Source organism: Clupea harengus, chromosome 11 (genome assembly GCF_900700415.2).
Source record: "Clupea harengus chromosome 11, Ch_v2.0.2, whole genome shotgun sequence".
In the NCBI taxonomy this organism is placed as follows: Eukaryota; Metazoa; Chordata; class Actinopteri; order Clupeiformes; family Clupeidae; genus Clupea; species Clupea harengus.
Window position 1 is genome coordinate 20542461 of NC_045162.1, and position 23569 is coordinate 20566029.

The window sequence follows — 23569 nt, forward strand, 5'->3', positions numbered from 1 at the left end:
ACACACAGACAAAGAAACCCTCGCCGTCTAGCCTGTGAACAAGTGCCCACCAGGGCGTCTCCCCACCAGGGGCAGTACCCCGTCGGGCAGAAGGAGGGGGCTTTCTCGTCGGGGGCGTTTTGTGGACTACCAACCCCTCAATTTGTCGCCTTCAGCTTCTATTTCTGTTATTGAGGCAGATTACCACCTCTCTGATCCTCTCTGGTTTCTTTCTCTCTTGGTTTTGCTCTGTCTTTCTGAAAATGTCACTGTGGCGGCCAGGCCACGCTGCGTGATTCCTGGAGGGACTAAATTACACTGATGATGAGTTTTAGGGTGCATACACACACACACACACACACACGCCCAGATGGTGTTCAGGCTAATAAAAGCAACTGTGAACGTAAACATGGAAAAGAAAGCATGGTGGTTCTGAGTGAGTGAGAAAGAGAGAGAAAGAGTGAGAGAGAAAGAAAGAAAGAAAGAAAGAGAAAAAGAGAGAGAAAGAAAGAAAAAAAGAAAGAGTGAGAGAGAGAAAGAGAGAAAGAGAGAGAGAGCAAGAGTGCTCTGGTTTCTGACAAAAGGGTAATGAGACAAAGAAAATGACAGGGTAAGTGGAATAACTGCGTCCTTTTTGTGACTCTCTCCTTCCCTCCCTCTCTTTCACTCTCACCTCTCTCTCTCTCTCTCTCTCTCTCTCTCTCTCTCTCCCCCTCTCTCTCTCTGTCTAAGGAATTTGAGGTCTCTGAGCCTGTGAAGCTGGGTGCTTGCCCATGGAGGCCAGACAGCAGGAAAACTTCTCTTTTTTTGTTCTTTGTGGAGTAAAAAGATCCTTCTGCCCCATCTAGCCTCTTATGAGTCAGTGCAAGCCCCCTCACTTACAGGGCTAGCCTGATGGAGTCATCCACAACACGGGGCCTGACCACGGACCATGCCCCTCAATACTAAGCCTGATGGAGTAATCAACAACATGGGGCCTGACCACGGACCATGCCCCACAAAACTAAGCCTGATAACAAGGATGCTGAGATCTTTTATTTCTTTCCCCTCCCCTGTCACGCTCACTTTCTCTGTCTCCTGATTTTCATGTCATATTTATTTTCCAGACACTTTGACAGAAACACGCGTAACTTGGAGCAAAGCCCATTATCTTGTGTTATATTATATACGGCTCTTCAGAATGCTGCCGAATTTTCCATTGATTTTAATGGGCCACCTCAATGTTCGGAGGTCCGATATTTTCTCCGCTGTGCGTCGGGGTCCTGTTCGTCCTGTCAGATTTATGTTTGGATAATGACCGGCAGGCTATACATCATCCCTTACATATTTAGTAGGAGTTTACACATTGAGATGATAATACGAATATGTTTGGAAATATATTTAGAAAATCTGCTGACTCGACAATTTAACTATATTCCCAAGAGTAGAAAGCAAGGTGACACTGCAATGTGTACCGTTTCTCTCTCCCTCTCTCATCCTCTTTTTCTGAAGGCCTACCATACAGTGTATAAGGGCAGCACCACCCAATGTCACACATCACATACGACATCATCACACCTCACTAGACCGGAAATATGATGTGTTACTGAAAAGGAAACTTTAGTCATTGAATGTTTGTGACTGAGAATTAGGTTTCATGCAGTGTGTCAGTTGTCAATTGGTGGAAAACGTGATGAATGGCACTCGGTAGACCTAGCAGGTTTGGCCTATAGGGGGCGCTATCATGGAGCATCAAGCAGTGGCACCAGGTTACTGAAAATGACTGTTTTGGAGGCTATAGAAAATGTTGTGTTGTGCAACCTCCTTCACACACCTTCATGTATATTCTCACCCTCTCATCTCTCTCTATACTGTATATCATATCAGACATCATGTGAACACTCTCACCCTCTCTTCATCATATCAGACATCATGTGTATATTCTCACCCTCTCATCTCTCTTCATCATATCAGACATCATGTGTATATTCTCACCCTCTCATCTCTCTTCATCATATCAGACATCATGTGTATATTCTCACCCTCTCATCTCTCTTCATCATATCAGACATCATGTGTATATTCTCACCCTCTCATCTCTCTCTCTTTACATCACATCAGACATCATGTGTATATTCTCACCCTCTCATCTCTCCCTCTCTACATCACATCAGACATCATGTGAACACTCTCCTCCTCCCGACGCGTGGCGGCGCTGGGCGACGTGTGTGTGTGCGCTGTGGTCCTGTGGCGAGGAGCGCCGAAGCGTCGCTGACGACATGGCTCTCCCCAGAGCCTGCTCTTTAAGGCCAGATTGGCACAATAAAATTACACGTCTGGCCCTCAGAGCAAACACTGGCTGATTCACAGTGGTGTGGCTACAGGCCCAACACACACGCCGATGATGTGTACATTAGCCAGTGTGTCTCAGTCTCTGCGTGTGAGTCTGCGCGCATGTGTGTGTGTGTGTGTGTGTGTGTGTGTGTGTGCGTGTCTGGGTGTCAGCAGGGGGACGTTGTATGACTGTGTATGGGAATATCCATGAATGCATGTGTGTGAGAGAGAGAGATTGAGACACAGGGGGAAGTTCTATGTCTGTGCTTGGGTTTATCTACAGCATGTGTGCCTATGTGTGTGTTCGTGTGTGTGGATATTTTTGTTTGAGATATGGACTGGGGGAGTTGTATGACTGTGTAGAGGAATGTCTGTGTGTGTTCAGTATGTTTAAGTGAGGGGAACTGTATGTGTGTGTATGTGTGTGTGTGTGTGTGTGTGTGTGTGTGTGTGTGTGTGTGTGTGTGTGTGTGTGTGTGTGTGTGTGTACGTGTGAGTGCGGGTATGGATGTGTAAGCAGGAGAGGTTGTATGACTGTGCTGGGGTACATGAGTGTGTATGAGTGTCTGTGAGTGTGTGTGTGTGTGTGTGTGTCTTGGCTTGGCTGCTCTGAGTGAGGTTGGGTAAACAGCTACCAGGGAAATTCTGCCCGCGCTGGGTATAAATAAATGTGAGGGCCTTGGTCCAGCTGCATTGTGCTGGCTTCTACTACGCTCCCATCTGCATCTATGTCATAGGCCCGGGTGGGGTTTTGTCCTCATGTCCAGAGCTCTGCTACAGACCCATGTGGTGTAGTGCTGTACTGTACTGTGCTGTACTGTGCTGCCACATCTATGGCCATGACCTGATAGAGCTGTGCTGCACCATACTGTACAATGCTGTGCCGTCTACTGCACTGTGAGGCGCTGTGCTGTGCTGTGCTGTGCTGTGCTGTGCTGTGCTGTGCTGTGCTGTGCTGTGCTGTGCTGTGCTGTGCTGTGCTGTGCTGTGCTATGGCTGTGTTACAGGCCCAGGTTATAACACTGACTTGAGCTGCTGTGTTTTTGAGGTGTTGTTGAGTGTTTTGCTGTCGTGTGCTGTTGTTTCTCTGGCTGTTACAAGCCCACAGATACATCCTCTCACATACACACCTCCCGCATCCTCTCTCATGCGGGTAGGCTCATTATCAGGAGGTGGGCTCCAGTAAGGCATAACCGACCTGCAGCTGCTGATGAGATTCCCAGATGTGCCTTGCTCTCTCACACACACTCGCTCTCCGCCAGAGAGGAGAAAGACGAGACTTACCTGGGCGAGGCGTTCCCCGGACACGGGGATGGAAAACACTGTGTTCGTTCTTTCATTTATTCATTTGTTCTCGAGGAACTCGAGGGCTTGCGTAAGCCGGCTGGCTGTCTGGTGTTTCAAAACAAAAGCCCTTTTCCCAGCATAACCCAGTCATAGAATCAGCAGACCATTTTTCTGATGATGGCACTTAAATCATTGATGGTACTCCTTGAACTTTCATATACATTTAGCAGTTAGTGTCTGTGCCTTTCCTAACCTGGCAGTCCTCTGCTCTATTTAGACCAGCCTTCAGTCTGAGTTGAATAGCTTAACCTTTGAACCCTCACCTGTAAGCATTAACATCTGACAGATTTACACTTGAGAGAGCCCTGTGCTCGTACACACGCTGTCATTTTCTCTACCCCCACGAGAGAGCAGTCAGGAAGTATTTAGCACTGCGTCAAAGTTTGAGCGCCTGGGTCATAAAACAAAAGCACAACTAAAATCTGGAAAAATAACTTAGGGCACCTCGCTAAGAACATATGAACTACGGGAGTTCTGAGAAATATGGTCATAAAAGACAAGAAACAGAGAAAGAAATAGAGAGGGGGGGGGGATCTTGTATAAAGCAGGCCTATAAAGCATCTATTTTGCTGGTCACTCTTGTGTGAAGTTGAAGGACACTGGCTGGACATTCGTCCGTTCTCGTGACAGCAAACGAAGATCAAAGCAGATCCCGAGACGGCCCGGTCCAGTTCGGTCCAGTACGTCCTCATTCAAGGGACTGTGCCAACTCTGGGCCCGGGCTCGGTCCCCCCCCTCCCCCCCCATCCTATGTTACATTAGCCGAGACGAAGGGAATCTTCGCTTAACATATGAAATGCATTAAAAAAGGCTTTTCACTTCTTTAGCATCAAATGGGTAAAACAACTGCTGCCTGTTAAGAATGTCTTACATAAGAGCTTAAGGTTTTTACAGAACTTCTATAAATAAAAGAAAAATAAAAAAAAATAGAAAAGACATTTCTGGTAAAACAATCAGTGGGCTTATAAACAACACACCCTCGAACGCCCTGTGAATCTGGCACAGTACGTCTGCGGCCCAGGAGAACCTGGCAAGCGTCGGCCATCAAAAAATCCATGACAAACACAAGAACAGTCTGTCTGCAATGCAGCGCCGTGTGTCAACCACTGCGGAGCTCAGACTGCTGGAGCAGAGTCTAGAATGTCAACTGCTATTGACCAAATACCACATTCTCTTAGTCAGAGCGAATGTGATTGGCTCATAAGGACTGCCCGTGTCACTCCAAATGGATGGGCTGTTCCGTCCATTGCTGCCGGCTGAGGGGCGAGCGAGTGAGCGAGAGTTTCATAAATGCGTTTATGGAGTTTTTTATTTAAAAAAGGCTACGTTTGTCTTCAAGAGGTCTCATTTTACAGTGAAAACACAGATTAATCATATGAAGCTCATCATGAAACATTTAGCTTTAATACACACACACGCACGCGCACACACAGACACACACAAACAAACACACAAACACACACACACACACACACACACACACAGCGACTAGCACATTACCATTTAGAGCTAATGGACAGGTGAGCGTTTCAAAAAAAAAAAAATCTGAAAAATTCACAGTTAATCAGTAATCCTGACGGCATATGATCAACCAGATCACTCTGTGCTCCATTACCTCTTCAATGATGTAAGAAGATGGGTTATATCTGGATTGAACTGGATAGAACTGTAGACATAAACATCACCTGGGACAAAAGGAAACATAAAAGGAAGACACACTGATCACTCATCAGCAAAAGGTTTCTGAATAGGACACATGGATGCTTCTAGGTAGGGGCCCGGATATATCTGACTGGCTAGTCTCTTCAGCTTGCAATTATGTGTCTTTACACGAACACATAACCACTGCAGTAAGGATGATCTACTTCCTCATGAAGCACCTGGAGCACTGAGGTAGTATTACGTATTCAGTATGTGGTGAGTGCTATAACTATCTAGTATTAAGTTATAAAACGGCACTTTTTGGAGTTTAATGTTTATCTGCGGTTTTTGATGTATTGGAGGGAAAACCATGTGTGGCAAACTGGTTATTACATACCCCCGGGAAAAAGCACCGAGCACCAAACAGACGAGAGTGACTCTAAAATGTGTGGAAGTGTGTTGAGGGGCGATTTAGCTGAATGTGCACACCACATCAAAGGGCCCCTCTGGACTCCGAAGCGCCTCAGCCAGCGAGTCAGTGCCAGTTGCTCTGTCCGGCGTGCCATTGCTCTGACTCAGGAGCCTGAGCTGTGCGGAGGAGCTGAGCTGCACCCAGGCCTTAAATGGGGACAGCCATCTATGGCACCTCTCAACACAGAGCAGACTCTCTGTCACATGGCAAGCCCCCGGGCGCTACAATAATATATGCGTTGGACAGCGGCCCACTATTAAAGATGGGACCCTACGAGGAGTCGCTTGTGTAAACTTTTAGTGTCTCAACTGTGATGTCAAAGAGCTCTTAAACTTTAATTGAATCACCGGGGTGGGTGAGCAAGGAGGTTCGTCAACGAACGGCAATGACAAATTAGATTTCCGGCTCTTACCGGGGTGTGGGACGCATCAGAGACAGAGAGACAGAGAGAGAGAGAGAGGCCATTTTTTCCAACAAAGAGAAAAGTAACCAAAAGTTCGAGGGGAAGCCAGAGGAAGCAAAATGAGTGAACATATTCTACAATTTGATCACGCTTTGAAATGTTAATTGGGTGCCTTTAGAATGTGATCCCTCCTGAAAATAAGCACGGCCGGGCAGCGCGTATTGTGATTGGAGTGGGGAGTGTTTACTCTGCGCCAGGGTCTCGCTTGCCTTCTGCTGCGAGAGGTTTGCTCTGGCATGGACGCTCCTGAACAACTGCGGAGGAGGAAAAAAGCAGCGAAAAGAAAAAGGAGATGAAGGAGGAGGAGGAGGAGGAGGAGGAGAGGAGGAGGAAGAAAAAAAAGGGTCGAGCGAGCTTGTGTCACCCGGAGCTCTCCAGCTGCCCGGCCTCCAGCGCCCCCCAGGGGCCTCGAGTCAACACCGCCTCCTTCCGCTGGAGCAGACCCACAGCTGCTTTCTCAATCACAGGAAAACCTATCAGCACCGAGTGTAAGACTGTGTGTGTGTGTGTGTGTGTGTGTCTGTGTTGGCGGTGCGTGTGTGTGTGTGTGTGGGTTGGTGAGGTGTGTATGTGTGGGTTGGTGGTGTGTGAGTGTGTGTGTCTGTGTGTGTGTCTGTGTGTGTGTGTGTGTGTGTGTGTGTGTGTGTGTGTGTGTGTGTGTGTGTGTGTGTGTGTGTGTGTGTGTGTGTGTGTGTGTGTGTGTGTGGGAGTGCATAACTGCACGTGTAAGAGTGTGTAAGTATGTGATCATGTGTGGGTGAGCAGAGGGTATGGAAGATTGTTGCCCAGGACACTCTATGTACACATGGCAAAGTCGACTCACATGGCAGAGCATATACACACACACACACACACACACACACACACACACACACACACACACACACACACACACACACACACACACACACACACACACATGGATACATGCCTTCTCACATGGCAGTACATGCGTGTACCCACACAAAACCATGGATTGTTTTACATAGGCAAACGTAATCTCAAATACATGAACAGACCCCTTACACATTTAGCTAATTGCTTAAACACACCATACTACCCATATTTTCATTACAGACACACACACACACACACACACACACACACACACACACCTGATTCTAAGAAACGTAAAAAGATATATCCAGTGAATCACAGAAGGGTGATATCATTAGGTCTAAAAATGCTGGGTGACTAATCCTCGCAGAGAGGTGCCATAGAGTGTGACATCACCACCATAACACCAGTATCAGATCTGTGGCAAGGTACTGTATTCCCGTCCCAGGCCTGAGAGTTTTATATCATCTGTTCCCTGTCTCAAACACAGATGAGTGTTTTCCTGGCCATAGACCTTTAATGCCTTCCAGGTCGCACTCACATAAACATGCACACACTCCGAGGCGCACACACACACACACACACAAAACCACGAAGAGGAAAGAAACGACGGAATGAGGAAAGAGGGAGACAGATGGAGAGAGAGAGTCAGACAGACATACAGACAGAGAATGAGTAAGAGGAAAGTGACATTACGGCATCCGAAATGCATGTACTACGACTGGTGAAAAAAGAATGGTCTTGAAGTAGACATGAGTAACCGAGCGAGTGACATCAGAGTTTTAGAAAGAGGAGACTACTGGGGGACTCGGGAACGATCGCTCCGTTCACGTAGTAAATTCTGCCATTGCACTCAACCGGAACACTCACACACGGCGGCACCAGCCTTCACTGTGTGAATTACTGGGACGATTCTCAAGACCGGCTTTTCATAGCCGCGTGTTTAAATGTGCTATTAAAGAACAAAAAAAAAAAAAAACAGAATGAACAGAGCGTAAAAATGAAACATGGTAACACTTTCAAACGTGATCACGGCGTGCAGATAACCTCTAAAAGCTTCAGCTTCTATTTTTTTTGTTGCTGTGGGGTTTTCCTTTTTTTTTTTGTAATGTTTTTTTTTTTTTTTTTTTACGGTTTTGCTGCTGCCAAACAGTAACATTAGCTTGTTTATGTGGTTTCTGCTGAATGCCTAATGTATCAAGTTGGTTTTTAAGGGCTTGTTAATCTTGTGTTAATAGTCATAACCCGCCCTCCTTAAGACAGGAGGAGAGGACAAATTGAATTAAGAGATTTCTGATGAGCTAAGCTGAAGCGGAGGCATAACAAGCGCACGGAGATAAACCAGCCTGGTGGTCCTGGGGTGCTGGGCCGTGCCTGCTTGCTTCAGCGAGGATGGGGAGGGAATGGGACACAGCATTCTCCTCTCCCTCTCTAACACACTGACACTAAACTACCCCCCCCCCCCCCCTACACACACACACACACACACACACACATATACACACACACACAAAACAAGCTTTTGGAGAATTGCCTGTGAGAGTATTAGTTGGCAGAAAGCAAAAGAGAAGGAGTAAGAGAGAGTGAGGGATGGAGAGAAAGAGAGAGAGGGAGAGAAAGGGAGGGAGATGGAGAGAGCGGGAGGGAGGTAGAGAAAGAGAGAAGAGAAGTCTTTGAACTTCAGGGTGGCCTGCCACTGCCAGTTAGTGCTGATTGCGTGCATTGTGAGGCTGCCTGGCTGATGAATATTCCCGAGGACATCCCACTGCTCTGCTGTGTCAGCACTCCATCACGATGCTACACAGAGGTGGTGGCCCTACAGTGGGGGAGGAGGGTCCAAAAACACAGGGGAAAAAACCGACATCAAATAAATGGAAGCAGTAAAGGTAAGTGAAAGAGTTTGCAGCTATCTGCATGTCCTTACAGTCATCAAAGCTTTCAAAGTCCTCTTCTTGACCTCGGAAATCAGCATGTTTACATGGTATCCTTCACAAAGCCATCAGATCAGGGACTTCAGAACTAATCCTACACAGCAACTTACTCTGTAGTAGATGTAGATGTGCAGGAGCTCAGGGTTAGATCAGGGCTAGATCAGGACTAGATCAGGACTAGATCAGGGTTAGATCATGGCTAGATCCATTTTTGACCCAGCTGCTTTCTATCCACTAAACTTTATCTAACAAAACAAAATGTGTGAAGCAAGGCTATGTTGGGATGAACCCTAGGACAGCTCACTATCTTTGCCCAGTGAGGAGAGCTCAAATCGGGCTTTTGCTTCGGTGGCACCCCCTGACCACATTCTAAGTCCCAGATCGCAGCTCCATGTTGTGGGTCTCCTTTCCAGGACTAATATCTCCAACACACAGCCAACCTGTTTTGAGGCCCTAGATTGGACCAACTTGGACAGAGAGAAAGGACTGAGGACGTGCACATGGAAGAGAAACAGACACACAGAACGAAATAAAACAACTGACAAGAATACATTAATTCATTAATCATAATAATTCACATTTGTAAATATGATGTATGTTCATGAATAAGTGAACAATATTTGAATATAATATTACTATTTATTAGATGACAATATATGGATCACTCTTTAATAAGAAACCCATCTACGTACAGTAGATCACTTTCTTATTTCTCAATCTGGTGCCAGAGAGCCCAGGGCAAAGTTATCTACTGAACATCGAGCTCCGGTCACTGTAGCACCAACACCCAACAAACTCTGCCATTACAAATGTCAAGGGTCAAACAAGCGTCCACTCGACATCACGACGCACTGGAGTAGCAGAAAGAGAGATTGCTAGGTGTCTAGAGGAGTACTGAGGAAGGCATGAGTCACAAGAAAAGGGTGTGCGCATCCAACCCAAGTTGGGACCAGGTGCTGAGACAGGCAAAGGTAAACTGGAGAAAAAAAAAACGATTCATGTCAGCACGCTGTTTTTCGCTCGCCCGAAATGATTTCATTTGCAGCATTTCGACCGTTCAGGTCTTCATCAGGAAAACCCTATCCCTAAACCTCACCCTCACCCAGGGCAGCAGGGCAGTTCCCCCCGGGGCCTGGGCTTAATCCTGGGCTTCGGCTTGGGCCTGCTCTCCCCGGCTCCTCCAGCCTGGAGCCTCTGGAGCGGGACCACATGGAAAGTACTGCGCAGTGGAAACTGGCTGCCAAGAAAAAAGTCCACTCTGCACCGCTACGCTCTGCTCTGTTCTACGCACCTCTTCCAGAACAGCATTCCTTCCGTCTGACACATGCGTCATGAAGCTGATTATCATCTAAGTGGACGAAACGCAATTTGGAAGAAAAGGTGGGTACCTAGGCAGAGAGAGGCTGCCCTCAAGAGCACCGAACGGTTCCAGCGATAGGTAACTTCCAAAGGGGGGAGGGGGGTTGGAGTGTGCAGTCGTGGGAAGAGGTTGGAGTTTTAATGTGGCAGGGTGATCATGTGAAACGTGAGAATCATGGGAAATGTAGTTCCTGGGAAAATCAAGTCGATGCTATGAAACACTGGGCGACAGACAGGACAGGGGAGGAAAAACAGCGAGAGGTGATAAGATGATTTACAGAGCTGGAAAGAGAGGAACACAAGCGCGGACACTGGGGGCGTCAGCCGGGGACCCGGACCTGAAGCCCAAGATGACGTGACGTTAGGCAGGGTGAGGCAGTGCGAAAACGGATGGAGTGGTTTTATTTTTTCCTCCTTTCAGGGGGATGTTGACATTCTTTCTCATTTCCTCACCTGACTTCACCTCGAGGAGCCGCAGACTCAGAGGAGCCTTGCTCATTCCCAACATCTCCCCTCCTCACTAAATCACACAGCGCCTGGACGTCTACTCTACACTAACACTAACACTACACTAACACCATCACTAACACTTCAACTACACTACACTGACAGTGACACTAACTCTTCAATCACACTAACACCACCAATAACACGGAACCTATCCAACACATCAACTACACTAAGATTAATACTTAAAGCACACTACACTACACCAAAACTAACCCAACACAGTACAGTCCACTGCTGGTCAGTGCCAGGAAGCAGTTGACCCATGTAGAGTGGCATCACACAGCAGTCTGAGAGAGAGAGAGAGAGAGAGAGAGAGAGAGAGAAAGAGAGAGAGTGGGGAAAAAATGGAGAGGGAAAAATGGAGAGGGAAAAAGAGAATGGAGAGAAAGAGAGAGAGAATAAAAAAGGGAGAGGGCAAATTCTAAACCAGCTACCAAACTGTGTGTGTGTGTTTGTGTGTGTGTGTGTGTGTGTGTGTGTGTGTGTGTGTGTGTGTTTGTGTGTGTGCACGTGTGTAACTAACTCATTCAATGCTTTATTGCCATCTTAAACTGACAAACGTGCATTGTGTGTATGTGTGTGTGTACGTGTGTGTGCACAAGATTATGTGGAAAAACAGATCCAAGAGGTCAATATTTTGAAACGGTAGAGAGGACAGGATGTTACATAAGTTCTGAGACTGTACTGAATTGAACAGGCTCTATGGGCACTGTAAAATACCTCGCCAAGACTCTTTGGACAGTTTCTTTATACGCTGGACTGAGACAGGGCATAAATGTGATGTAATAAAGACAAAACATTCTTTTGCACTGAAACGCAATTAGGTTTGAATTTTTTTTTTTTTTGTCTACCACTACCACTACTTCTGTTCAAACTGCATCCTGTGGATGTTTAAAGGCACCACAGTGGTGTTTGCACTGACTGCAGGGGTAGGAATGGGGGCAAGGGGTGGGGTGGTTGGTTGGCTTCTAAATGACTGTGCAAACACACGGGTAGGCGTTTGGAATAACCACAAACCACCTTGAGAGGCCAGGCCAGCACCGACGACTGTTCCTGTGCCTGACGATGTTCCACTGACAGGAAGAACACGAGAGCGACGCGAAAACACACACACACACACACACACACACACACACACACACACACACACACACACACACACACACACACACACACACACAAACACAGACACACACGCACACTTGTATCATTTTACAAGTCTTCCCAGCCTTCAGGGATTTCATTCTGATCATGTCCCGTTTGATCAGGGCTGGCACTGGGGAGAGGGCCTTCAGGGAGGAAAGCTGCAACGCTGCAGTGCACTCCGGCGCGACGGTTATAAATGCATGGAATGAAGTGTGTCTGTGTGTGTGCGTGTTCATATGAATGTGTGTGACGGAGTGTGTGTGTGTCCATATGAATGTGTGTGTGAGTGTGTGTGTGTGTGCGTGTGTGTGTCTGTGTGTGTGCGTGTTCATATGAATGTGTGTAACGGAGTGTGTGTGTGTCCATATGAATGTGTGTGTGTGAGTGTGTGTGTGTGTGTGCGTGTTCATATGAATGTGTGGGACGGAGTGTGTGATTTTGTGCGTGTTCATATGAATATGTGTGAGGGAGTGTGTGTGTGTTCATAGTGTGTGTGTGTGTGTGTGTGTGTGTGTGTGTGTACATTGTCTTTGTTCGTTTGTCAGTAGCATGAAAACCATTCCTCTCAATGACAACCCTTTTTCATGTCAGTCTGCGGGCCTTGCAGGTTATCTACCAAAGCTGGAAAATGATGGGTCCACTCTGAATGCACATGACTTCAGTGTCAGAACAGATGGGCAACCTGACAAGGGATCAAAGACCGCCTAGGTGTGCATGAAAGTGACTGCACAGGAGAGATTTTGTGTGTGTGTGTGTGTAAGTGTGTGTGTGTGTGTGTGTGTGTGTGTGTGTGTGTGTGTGTGTGTTTAAGGTTATAAACACCACTCCTAAGCCTTGGGGCATTCCAAAGACTTTGGCAGGAACCCTTCTCCACTCTCCAACCACCCCGCCCCACCCCACCCCACCTCTCTCCATTCCAGCCTCCACCCCTTGCACTGTCTGTGCACCCGGATGTCTGCAGCGCGGGCACAATACGGACCTGTGTCCCACTCTGACTCAGAGGAGCTCCTGGCTTCCTCCGTGTCTCCAGCTGCCTGCGCTGACTCAAATCAAATGGAGCGCGGCCCATCGAAAGTCAGCGAATCCCTCTCTCCCTCCTTCCCTCTCTCATTTGCCCTCCAGATCCCTCCCTGCGGGACAGCCCAGTGGCCCCCTTGACCTCCCAAAATAAGCTGATAAAGAGCCACAGATTACGCAGATGCGCTAAAATGTGTGAGGGAGTGCATGCGTGTGTGAACTCTTATCTGAATCACCCCCCCCCCCCCCCCCCCATAACCACACTCAGCTCAAGTTCCCCCAAAACCCCAAAAGCCTCTCACTGTCACTGCTCAAAATTTTCGCCGTAGAGCTCAGTAACGGTTCTTCTTTTTTCTTTTTTTTTTTCTTTTCCATTTTCTAACGGGTTTTAAAAGGAAGGCTTTGTCAGGATTCCTGGTATTTTTGCACTGGAGTGCTTCTCCAAGCCCCGCGCTGTGTTAGCGTTGGCCTGAGGCCCCTGCAAGCCAGAGCAGGGCCCGACATCCGGACGACCTCAAGCACGGCAACGGAGGAATCGCTAACCACTTCCTTCCAATAACCATTAATGAAGCGATGTGTGTTACTGCGGAGGACTACCGAAGCAAAAAAGCGCAGTCCAGACCCCCTAAACACATGTTCAACAGATTTCCAGCTAAGACAGAAAAAAAGGAAGGAAAAAAAACGATGATGGGGCTTCAAAAAGGAGAAGGAAGACAAAAAAGAAAGATGGACAACAAGGAGTAGAACAAAAAAAGGAGAGAGAGAGCGAGAGAAAGAGAGAAGGTCGAGAACAGTTGGAGACAGCCATACAAGGGAATTCAGAGTGTCTTCACACTTGCAGCATACGGTTCTGCAGTGGTGGTCCAGTTCTATAGCATGGTTCTGGTTCTGTAGCCGTGTTCCAGTTCAGTATCAGTGTCCCAGTTCTACAGTGATGTTCCCATTGTGCAGTGGGATTCTGATTCTATTCTGTCTTTCCAGCTCTCAGGTGCAGAGTCTCTATCAGTACACTTCCAACCTCACAACAAGTACTCACAGCCCGAGCATCCTCCACACGGTCACTGAGGCCGAGCAGTGTGTGTGTGTGTGTGTGTATTCACAGGGTTCACAGAGTTTTGAATGTGCTAGTGTACACCAGTTGCTTTGAGATTCACGCAAACAGTGTGAGCAGTTTTATTCACAGGACCATCCTTTCAACACAGGTAAAGGTGCAGTCCGCAATTCTAATCCCATACACTTTTTGTCCAATTCAATGAATGAGGTGTTGGTTAGGTGACACAACGTTACTGGAGTTTATGATTGTTCGCATAAAATGGGTGCGTTCGCCAACGCAGGACGAGTTCATAGCCAATGGCACATCTACCACTTTTTTCACTGAAGGAATGCACTATGATCATTCATGGCAAAAAAGCCTAAACCTAAACCTAAACGCGAGCGCACGAACACACACACACACACACACACACACACACACACACACAATCTTTGAGTGTGTGCTCGACCTGGACTGCCACAAGAAAATGCTGCAAATAAAAAACTAAAACTTGAAATAAAAAAAACTGTAACATGAACAAAGGTATTGCTATACATTGTCAACCATCCTTTGATCAATATGTCTCTACCATCTATAACTTTTTTCCTTTTAATTTTTAGGGAGAACTTGAATGAACAAATATGTGAATCAAAAAACGATTGTATTTATTGATGGAAAAATTGATTTGTGTCTGCTTCTCCTGACAGCCCTCTAATGGGTCAATCACACAAATTACATTCGGGGATCCTATGGGGAAAATATGTGTTCTCTATATAGATCTAACCTCTGCATATTAAAATTACACCAAGAATTTGTGTATAATTATTAATTAATAATATAATTAGCTATGATCGCATACAAATCCTCTTTGATCTTTAGAGTGCTCAAATGGCCAGGGAACAAATGCATCCCACCGTCTGAACTGCACAGCATACATTAGCTTATTCTTGCTCAGATGGAATACCTGAGGTCTCCGCTGGCAAAATAAAGCAAACCTAGGTAGGCTACATGTTGAACAGTGAGTGCATTACTCTGGCAAGTGGCACTGGAGACATCTAGCCCCTAGAAGCTGCCAAAGACAGTAAATTCCCTCGGACGAGAATTGATACCCTTCATAGAGAAAGATCATTGGAATAAGCTAAAGGATTTTGACGGTCTCTAAACAACAGTGAGTCTCTCGCAATCCGTGCGCAAATGTCGGGTCTTCCAAGATTGTAAGTGGAGGGCGGTGTTTATATCGGGTAACATTAAGTTAAACATGAAGATAATCTGCTCGGAGCAGTTTGGAAATGCAGTGTAAATTGCCATGACAGCATACCTCGGGTGAAATGCATCCACCTTTCCTATTACAGGTTAATGGAGAAGCTACTCCTGTAGTTCTTCCTGAAGTGAGCTGGATGAGGCAGTTGCCTCGCTTCGTAGTACAGCCCTCTGGCTCTGTACATGGGACACAAACAGAGTAGCTTGGACCGAGCCGTACACAATCCCAGCCAATCAGCACACATGCTTCAGGAGCACAGAAAGGAAAGGTTTTGCGGACTGCATCTTTACGGTGTTAAACACTAAACAAAAAAAAAACAACTACACTTAAGATCAACACAGTGTACAGATTATTTTGTTTAAGAAAGAACTGACTCTTAACTGGAATAATGTAGTCTAAAAGTACAATAAGTATGTGCCCCTCAATAACTCCTTGCATTCTACAGATAATGGTGTCTTTCCCAAAATAGTCATCTTTTCAAGTATGATAAATGTAAGTGCATATATAATACAATAAACATAAACACATAAAATATAATGCATAGACCAACAAATATAATGCATAGATTGGCACAATATGTAGGGTAATCTTTTTTAACAACATAAATTACATCCTAAATGTTTATACTCTACTCTACTCTCTTCTACAGTCTTTCCAAAGACATGCATGCTAAAAAGCATTTCAGTGTTGGTTTGCAAATACAGTCAGGAGAGTTACTGTGGGGATGACTTTGGAATGTTCAGGGTAATAAATCAGTAAAGGACGTCCTCTGATTTGCTCGATTTAATCCACCACAGTGTTAGACATTTGATTCCCTTACTTGAGCTTTTCTTGATCCATCAGCTGTTTTTGTGCATATTCTGCTTATGTGTGTGTGCTGGTGTGAGTGTGTGTGTGTGTGTGTGTGCATGTGTTTGTGTAAGTAGTGTGTGTGTGTGTGTGTATTGGAGTAGTGTGCTATTGTGTTGGAGTAGCATGCTGGTGTGTGTGTGTGTACATGTGAGACTGTGCATAAATGAGTGCGTGTGTGAGTGCGTGTGTGTGTGTGTGTGTGCGTGTGTGTGTGTGTGTCTGAGTGTGTCTGAGTGTGTCTGAGTGTGTGTGTGTCCAGTCCGGTCTCCTCCCAGCTCAGGAGCACTGGCTAGGCTCTGGTCTCTGAGTGCTCCTCCGGGGGCAGCTTGCGGAGCAGCCAGGCGCGCAGCAGCTCCAGCTCAGGGGCACACAGCTGGTGGTGGAGGCCCGGGAGGGTGTGGAAGGACACGCTCATCCCCGCCTTCCTCAAGAGGGCGCCAGTCTGCTCGCCCCACTCGTGCAGCACCAGCTCGTCACTGGACCCGTGGCACTGAAACAGTTCCGGCAGTGGATGCCCCTTCCTGTCGTCCACAGCCTGGGAGCAGAGAGAGACATGAGACATGAGACATTAGATGAGACATGAGATGAGACATGAGGCACATCTCATGGATGTCTGTCTGTCTCCTTGATTCCTCCTTCCTCGTTTCCGTAACGTTTTTGTCAGAGGGAGGGGCTAGGCCGTAACTCAAGAAAGGACTAGGAGGATTGACAAATAAAGGAAATGGTAACCACTAGGGATGGCTAATCAAGTAATCGATTGAACTGGTTGAACAATTCATTAATTTCTGATTGGACAAGAGGCATTCGATGAGTGAGGATATCCTGGAACAATCTCACTCAGACTCACAGCTAGAAATCACTCCATGTTTGAAATACTTCAGCCGTTGAACAGTAGGACGTCAACATTTCATCCATTTAAAGCGAGAGAGCAGAATTGCAGGCAGCAATTTTAAAACGTCATAATTGACAGTTATCTGACATATTTGACAGAATATGGAGTACGAGGAATGTACAAATTAACATGTAAGGTGAAGACTGGTGAGTGTATCAATTAAATCAATTAAATCCAAGCAAATTGGCAACTTGCCTGCGGCGTGACAGTATTCATTGCTTGACAACTCTTGAAGGCAAAAACAATTTTTTTCAGGCAGAGAATCAACAAACTAAATAGACAGCACTTTGTAGCACTAGCTAGCTAACAATGGCTTCGAAAACACACAGTGAGCTGGGGAAACACTTCATTTCTCCAAATAAAGGTTTATGGGAGTGGGAGTGAGTGGTAGTGGGAATGGGGATAGCTTTAATAGGAGTGAGTGGTAGTGGGAATGGGGATAGGAGTGAGTGGTAGTGGGAATGGGGATAGCTGTAATAGGAGTGAGACGACAGAGAGTCAGGGTTACCTGATAGACGACCGAGTCCTTATTCAGGAAGCTAGACAGAGCAAAGACTCCGCCCACCTCTGGGTGGTTCCTGCAGGCTAGGTGTAGCGCCATGGCTCCGCCCATGGAGAACCCACCTTTTGGAAAAATGGGGAACAGAGGAGCAAGATTTCAGGTTAACAAATACAAAGTCCTTCTGCTGTTTGGCTCCTGCCATACCCTTAACTCGATGGGGTCGTTGTTTCTACCTCAGAATTTTAGCCAAAGTGGTTTGCTAATTCAACCGGTTGTTTCCAAAACCTGGGAAGGATTTTGACTTTTACTGACCCTGGACTTTCCACTCTTTGGGTTGGGAATTACGGGAATGCTAGAAAGAGTCTCTCCCAGCTGTCTGGTTTGGCCTGGCACGTCTGACTGCTTCCTGAATGCTGAGGGTAATTGTTCTCAAAGCCTTTGAACAGCCAGTACTTTTAGTGAGCGGGGGATTGGGGGGGAATCCTCCTCTATTGTGATGGCAGCGTATCCCGTTCAGAGGACCATCTGCTTCTAATTAACCAGCGCAGCTAATTATGCTGTGATTCGCTGTCAGGAGGAACAACTGGTGACAGTCTTGTGCCCCACTGCAAAATGCAGGCAGATTAATTCCCATCTAAACTGTGTGTGTCAAATCTGCTCAGACAGCGCTGGCATTTACTACGTTTAAATTCATTATTTAAAATGTATCGTGCAAAAAATAACTATATTAAAGGTGTCGCCACATAGATCTGCACGTCAAAGAAAACATGAAATCCTGAGAGGAATTTTAGTTGAACTGTCAGGTTAAGACTGACTGTTGAAAACAACTCAAGAAAGAGAAACAGAGGGAGACCCAAAGAAGACAGAAAAAGAGCGAGAAAGAGGGGAAAAAGGGAGAAGTAAAAGCTGGCCCTTAGTTCCACATCATCAAGTCTCCAAGTCTCTGGAAAAGGCATCCTTTCACGAGCCCCCCTCCTTAATCTTACACATCTGGGCGCGTCCGGGCATTTGCTGCGCATCTGGGAAAGACGAGAGTGCCAGTCACTCTGTCACAGCCGTGAGGAAGACACCGCCACACACGGACGGAGGAGGAGGAGGAGGAGGAGGAGGAGGAGGAGGAGAGGAAGACATTGTCACGCACGGATTAAGAGGAGATAACACCCTCACATGTTCTCCAGCCATCTCCAGACAACATGTGGCAAGCAGCGGGATGAGACATTGCTTCCAAATGTCTCCTAAAAGTGTCACTGAGATTGACAGGTGTCAACACCAAATCTCCTCAAGACTTTCATCTTCTTAATTAGAGAGGCAACCTGCCTGGTCATGAGGTCACGTGATCACATGACCACAGGTAACTGACTCCTCACCCTGGTCCTCTCCCTACTTCCATCTTTCCATAACCCATCTTAGGTCCCTCTCACTCGTCCTCCCCCCATACGCACACCTCTTTGTTGTTTGGCAGGGCCTGCCGCATGTGTGTTTGATATCGCATCTCTCTCTCTTTCTCTCTCTCTCTCTTTCTGTCTCCAGGGTCTTTCCCATGGACCAGTACTCCTGAAAGATCATCGAGAAGGAGAAACACACACGCACACACGCACACGCGCGCGCACACACACACACACACACACACACACACACACACACACACACACACACACACACACACACACACACACACACACACACACACACACACACACACACACACACACACACACACACACACACACACGATGGTCTGCCGGCGGCCCTCCTCAAAAACGTTTTCCATGGAAAGTCCTGGCGCTTGTCAGGCCGTCGGCTCTGGAAGTGGACTCTGGGTGCAGACCACTCCGCTTCTTCAGCGTGCAGAGTGACTCCAATGAGTATTTATAGTTAATGACAAAATGTTATGATTTAGGAAGATAATATTTCAGCAGTCTCGCAGGAACATGTGTTTTTTCAGTCAGTTTCTCTGGAACCGAGTTTAGGGGCTTTTCTCTCCATCCACACAAGACCTTTCACACAACTTTTTTTTTCCTTCGTCTGTGTGTGTGTGTGTGTGTGTGTGTGTGTGTGTGTGTGTGTGTGTGTGTGAAAGACTTTTTAAGAATTCACAACTATTTTTGTATATTTATATATATCTTGGCTTGTCAGTTAACCCTTTCGTCTCCCTCCACAACTGTATGGCTTCTGCTCAGAGGAAAAGCTTGCACTCTCTAACCCTGTGAGTAGCTAGCACAGTAACTGACTGTGACCCCCCACATTTCCTGTGGGAACCTACCTTGGGTCTTTTATAGTCTACGATTTTCACAGCACTTATGCAGCCTGCTTGTATTTCAACATTATTTACATCTGACATACCCTGATAACCCAAATATCTCAAGATATAGCTTTGAGGAAACTCAAGAACCCACAGAGGCTAAAAATGTTACTGGAAGCATATGAAAGGGATGAGAGAGTTTGATAAGTTTTTCTTATGTTTTCCTTTTTTTAATTAAGTAGTCAGAGAGAACTATAATTGGCTTAATGCTTTGTTGTGTGTGTGTGTGTGTGTGTGTGTGTGTGTGTGTGTGTGTGTGTGTGTGTGAGAATTCCTACCGATTATTATCCGGTGTTTGGGAATGCCAGCCTGAACCTCGTCATGGAGGATGGACCCTAGAGTGGAACACATGTCATCCACAGACTCCAGGTGCTCGGAGCAGTCCCTGGAGATCTGGTGGCGGTCAAACCATACGTTTGACAGAGCCCCTTGCATGGGCGTGTAGGGCCTGAAAGAAACACACACACACACACACACACACACACACACACACACACACACACACACACACACACACACGTTAGTTTAGATCACTGCAGCACTAGTCTTGCAGAACTAGACTTTGTCAGAGCTTTGAAAGGGATGTGACTATGTGGTGGCAATTGCAGTTATTGGATTGGATTGAAGGAATTAACCATCTAACTGTCCATACATACATTTAAAGCCTCATTATGCAAGAACTGGTATTGTTTGCCACTGAGCTTCCCCTAAAGTTGTGGAGTGTAGTTCACTTCTACACCACTGTCAAATACAAATCGTGCTTTGAGACCCCCTAATGGACAGTGGTACACGTGTATTTGTTGACAAGCTGAAGGATATGGAACCGGTAAAGACAACGCCAGAAGCCAAAGAGGCATCTTTACTGGCAAGGTAGAGTAATATCACAAGAGTTTGTAAGAGTTTGTTTTATTTATTGTGACATTGGAGATGAACTCAAACATGACCAAAAGAATAACAAAAAGAGAATGACTATTTTAGTCGCTGCTTGCAATTTCAGCCTATATACATGGTTTTATAGCATAGCATGAGAATGTGGAGTATGTGTAATGTAATAAAATGTTGTTGGCGACATGATAAAGGCACATATTGTGCATAATATATATTGTACAGTGTAATATATTACAAGCTAGCTGAGTTAGGTTTTCAAAGTTGCAAACTTCCGATGGTTTATTTGGTATGAAATTGATGAAGACTGGTCAGATTTTTTTTGGGTGAGATACATTTATTTGGATGTTAGCTAGAGACAGGACTGAGATCGATGACTTTGGGCATCTGGGAAAACTACAAATCTCAGTGAGACAGGGATGACACCGATAAGGAAAGAAAGAATCGCATAATTTCATAAATAACATTGTCAGGGATGTTTATGATGAAAAACTAGCAAGTCGACAACTTTCCTTACACAGCCAAACATCAAGCAAACGTAACACAAGACATGGCAAGACAGCTAATAAGTTATTACTGACTAGTCCAACAGAAAGACAGCCAGCTCGGCATCTGACTTGCATCCTTTTGTCTCTTTTAGCTCTTGCCAACGAGTAAAAGGAAGTCTGAGACTCTTGTTCAGTTACTCTCTTTTTCTCTTCCTCGCTTTCTCCGACAACGTCTTCCTCGGTTTCTTCGTCACCTCTGTTGTCTATTCAGAGAATACTGCACTAGCTCTTTCTTATAGCTAGCAGATGGGTCCAGTTGTTGTTGCGTGAGGTGGTGCCATAAAGCATTACATAGTTCTCATGAGATGTTTTGCGTCCAGTCCACCAAAGTTACATAGTGCAAAACCAGGTGTACCTGGTGTGCTGTGGCAGTGGCAAAGGCGCAAGTCAGTGTACCACCAAAATGATTTTGAGGCAGTTATTTTAAGGTAAAAATGTATATTGTTGCTTTAAGGCACCTCCCTCACACTATCAAAACAAAAACACAGATGGTGTGAAAATAAAAGATTTACATGTCGTGTTTTTTATTGTGTTTAATTGATCCACCTCAGATATGCAACGCAATAAAATGAACCAAAATCCTACAGTGTATTAATGTCCCTGCTGTCCAGGAGCATTCATAATGTCCCTAAACAGCTTAATTACACTTGTGTGGAATAAGTGTGTGGATAGTGCATGTGATAGTTGGTGAAGCAGGACACTTGGGTGAAATGACTGCAACGATCCAAATACCGAAAGCTGCAAACCCCTACTTTTGATCTAAAGAGATGTAACATTGTTGTGCTGAGTGAGAGCATGAATGAAGTTCAGTGATACAGTAATAAAGCGATGACAAAGTACTTTACTCCCCTAAGCTTGGTTTTGATATTGAAACAAATAGGACTGGGTTCATCTGTTGGGGCTGAATCACTACTGAAGCATTACTGGGTTTTTTCTACACATGAGGAAAACGTCGCAGAAAGGCCACTGGGACTTACCTGGCCGGAGCTGTAGGGTAGATTATTCGGATATGGGGGAACGCCAGATGAAACGTGTCTCGGACCCACGCCCGAAGTCCCAGACCCGTGTCTCCTACACAGCAAGTGAAGAGTTCATCCATAAATCTCAATAATCATTAGGGGCCTATCGTACAACGTAATCTTGTGTCTAACAAGGCTACATCTTTTTATAAAGATTATTGACTTCAACCGTGAGACTACAACCTCCTCCTACTCGCAGAGATAAACCTACTTCAATTGTTCTTGGACTCAAACGGCACTTTCCGCTTTGGTTTGTTTTTAGACGATCTATGAGGCGTGACATGCTTGTTCTGTACAAATGTGTTTGGAAGAATTGTTTCATTAGCGAGTGAAACTACACCCACCCTTCATTTGTAAGGGAGGTCGTGATCATTTATCTTAATTTATCCCGAAATAAATAAATGAGGACTAAAGAAAAGCAAATCTTCACGAGATGAGACGTGAACTCTTTAGTCCCAGGTCGGGAGTTTTTCCTCGTAAACTGGCATGAAGAAATATCAAATGTGAGATCAGGAGCCCACACAGCTGATTACAACACGAGACGGGTCCCTGCAGGGAAAACCTCTTATATTTGTCTGTATTGTTTACGTTATCAATGTTACTTTAACATAGTAATGCAATTATGAAGCTGCTGCATGTCTATCGATGTAGTCAAGGTTGACAGTTCACCTTGTCCTCAATGGGAACTGAGTTCGCCGATTAAAATAAATACGGTAACGTAACACAGCTTTTACATACACCTCACACGTTTAATGGGTATAATTGAAAAGAAAGAAATGCCACCTGAGCCATGGAGGAAGATAATCGAAGCGGAATGTTTCCCTGTTTGAGACACAACACATCTGTGCAATTTCTGTGAAGCAGCCATGACGGAGTAAGCAAATATCGCGATACTACGGGAAGTCAGTGGGGGAAAAAACATAGGGACATAAATACTTGATTAGTGCTTGGAGGTCACTTCCATTTTTTTCTTTGTTCATTAAATTAAAGTCAAGACTAAAATAATGTTATAACAATATTTGTTAATATTGTTTTATATTAATGAATCATTAATATTGTTTTCTGTGCGAATTTAGACCAAGGGCACTGTAGATAATGCGATAATGAAACAGTGGTCCATTTGTTAAAATACACTCCTCCTGTCACAATGATTGTGGCCTGGTTTATGGGGCTCCAGAGCTGGGCTAAAAAGTTCCACCCTTAGTCCTCAGACGTGTGTAGACTAGGCCTGAAGAGGACTTATCTTTTATTTTTAGTGCT

The 23569-nt window shown here is 45.7% G+C and overlaps 1 protein-coding gene across 1 annotated transcript; it reads right to left on the minus strand.

The window, feature by feature from the left end:
- Positions 1–14172: 14172 nt before the first annotated feature.
- lyplal1 (lysophospholipase like 1) lies at positions 14173–23201 on the minus strand. Its single transcript, XM_031576575.2, has 5 exons — positions 23093–23201; positions 22268–22361; positions 20136–20305; positions 17562–17677; positions 14173–16696 (listed from the first exon to the last, which is right to left on the minus strand). Exons 1-5 carry the CDS (start codon positions 23175–23177, stop codon positions 16451–16453), a joined length of 711 nt encoding a protein of 236 aa, XP_031432435.1. The 5' UTR covers positions 23178–23201; the 3' UTR covers positions 14173–16450.
- Between the last annotated feature and the right edge of the window lie 368 nt (positions 23202–23569).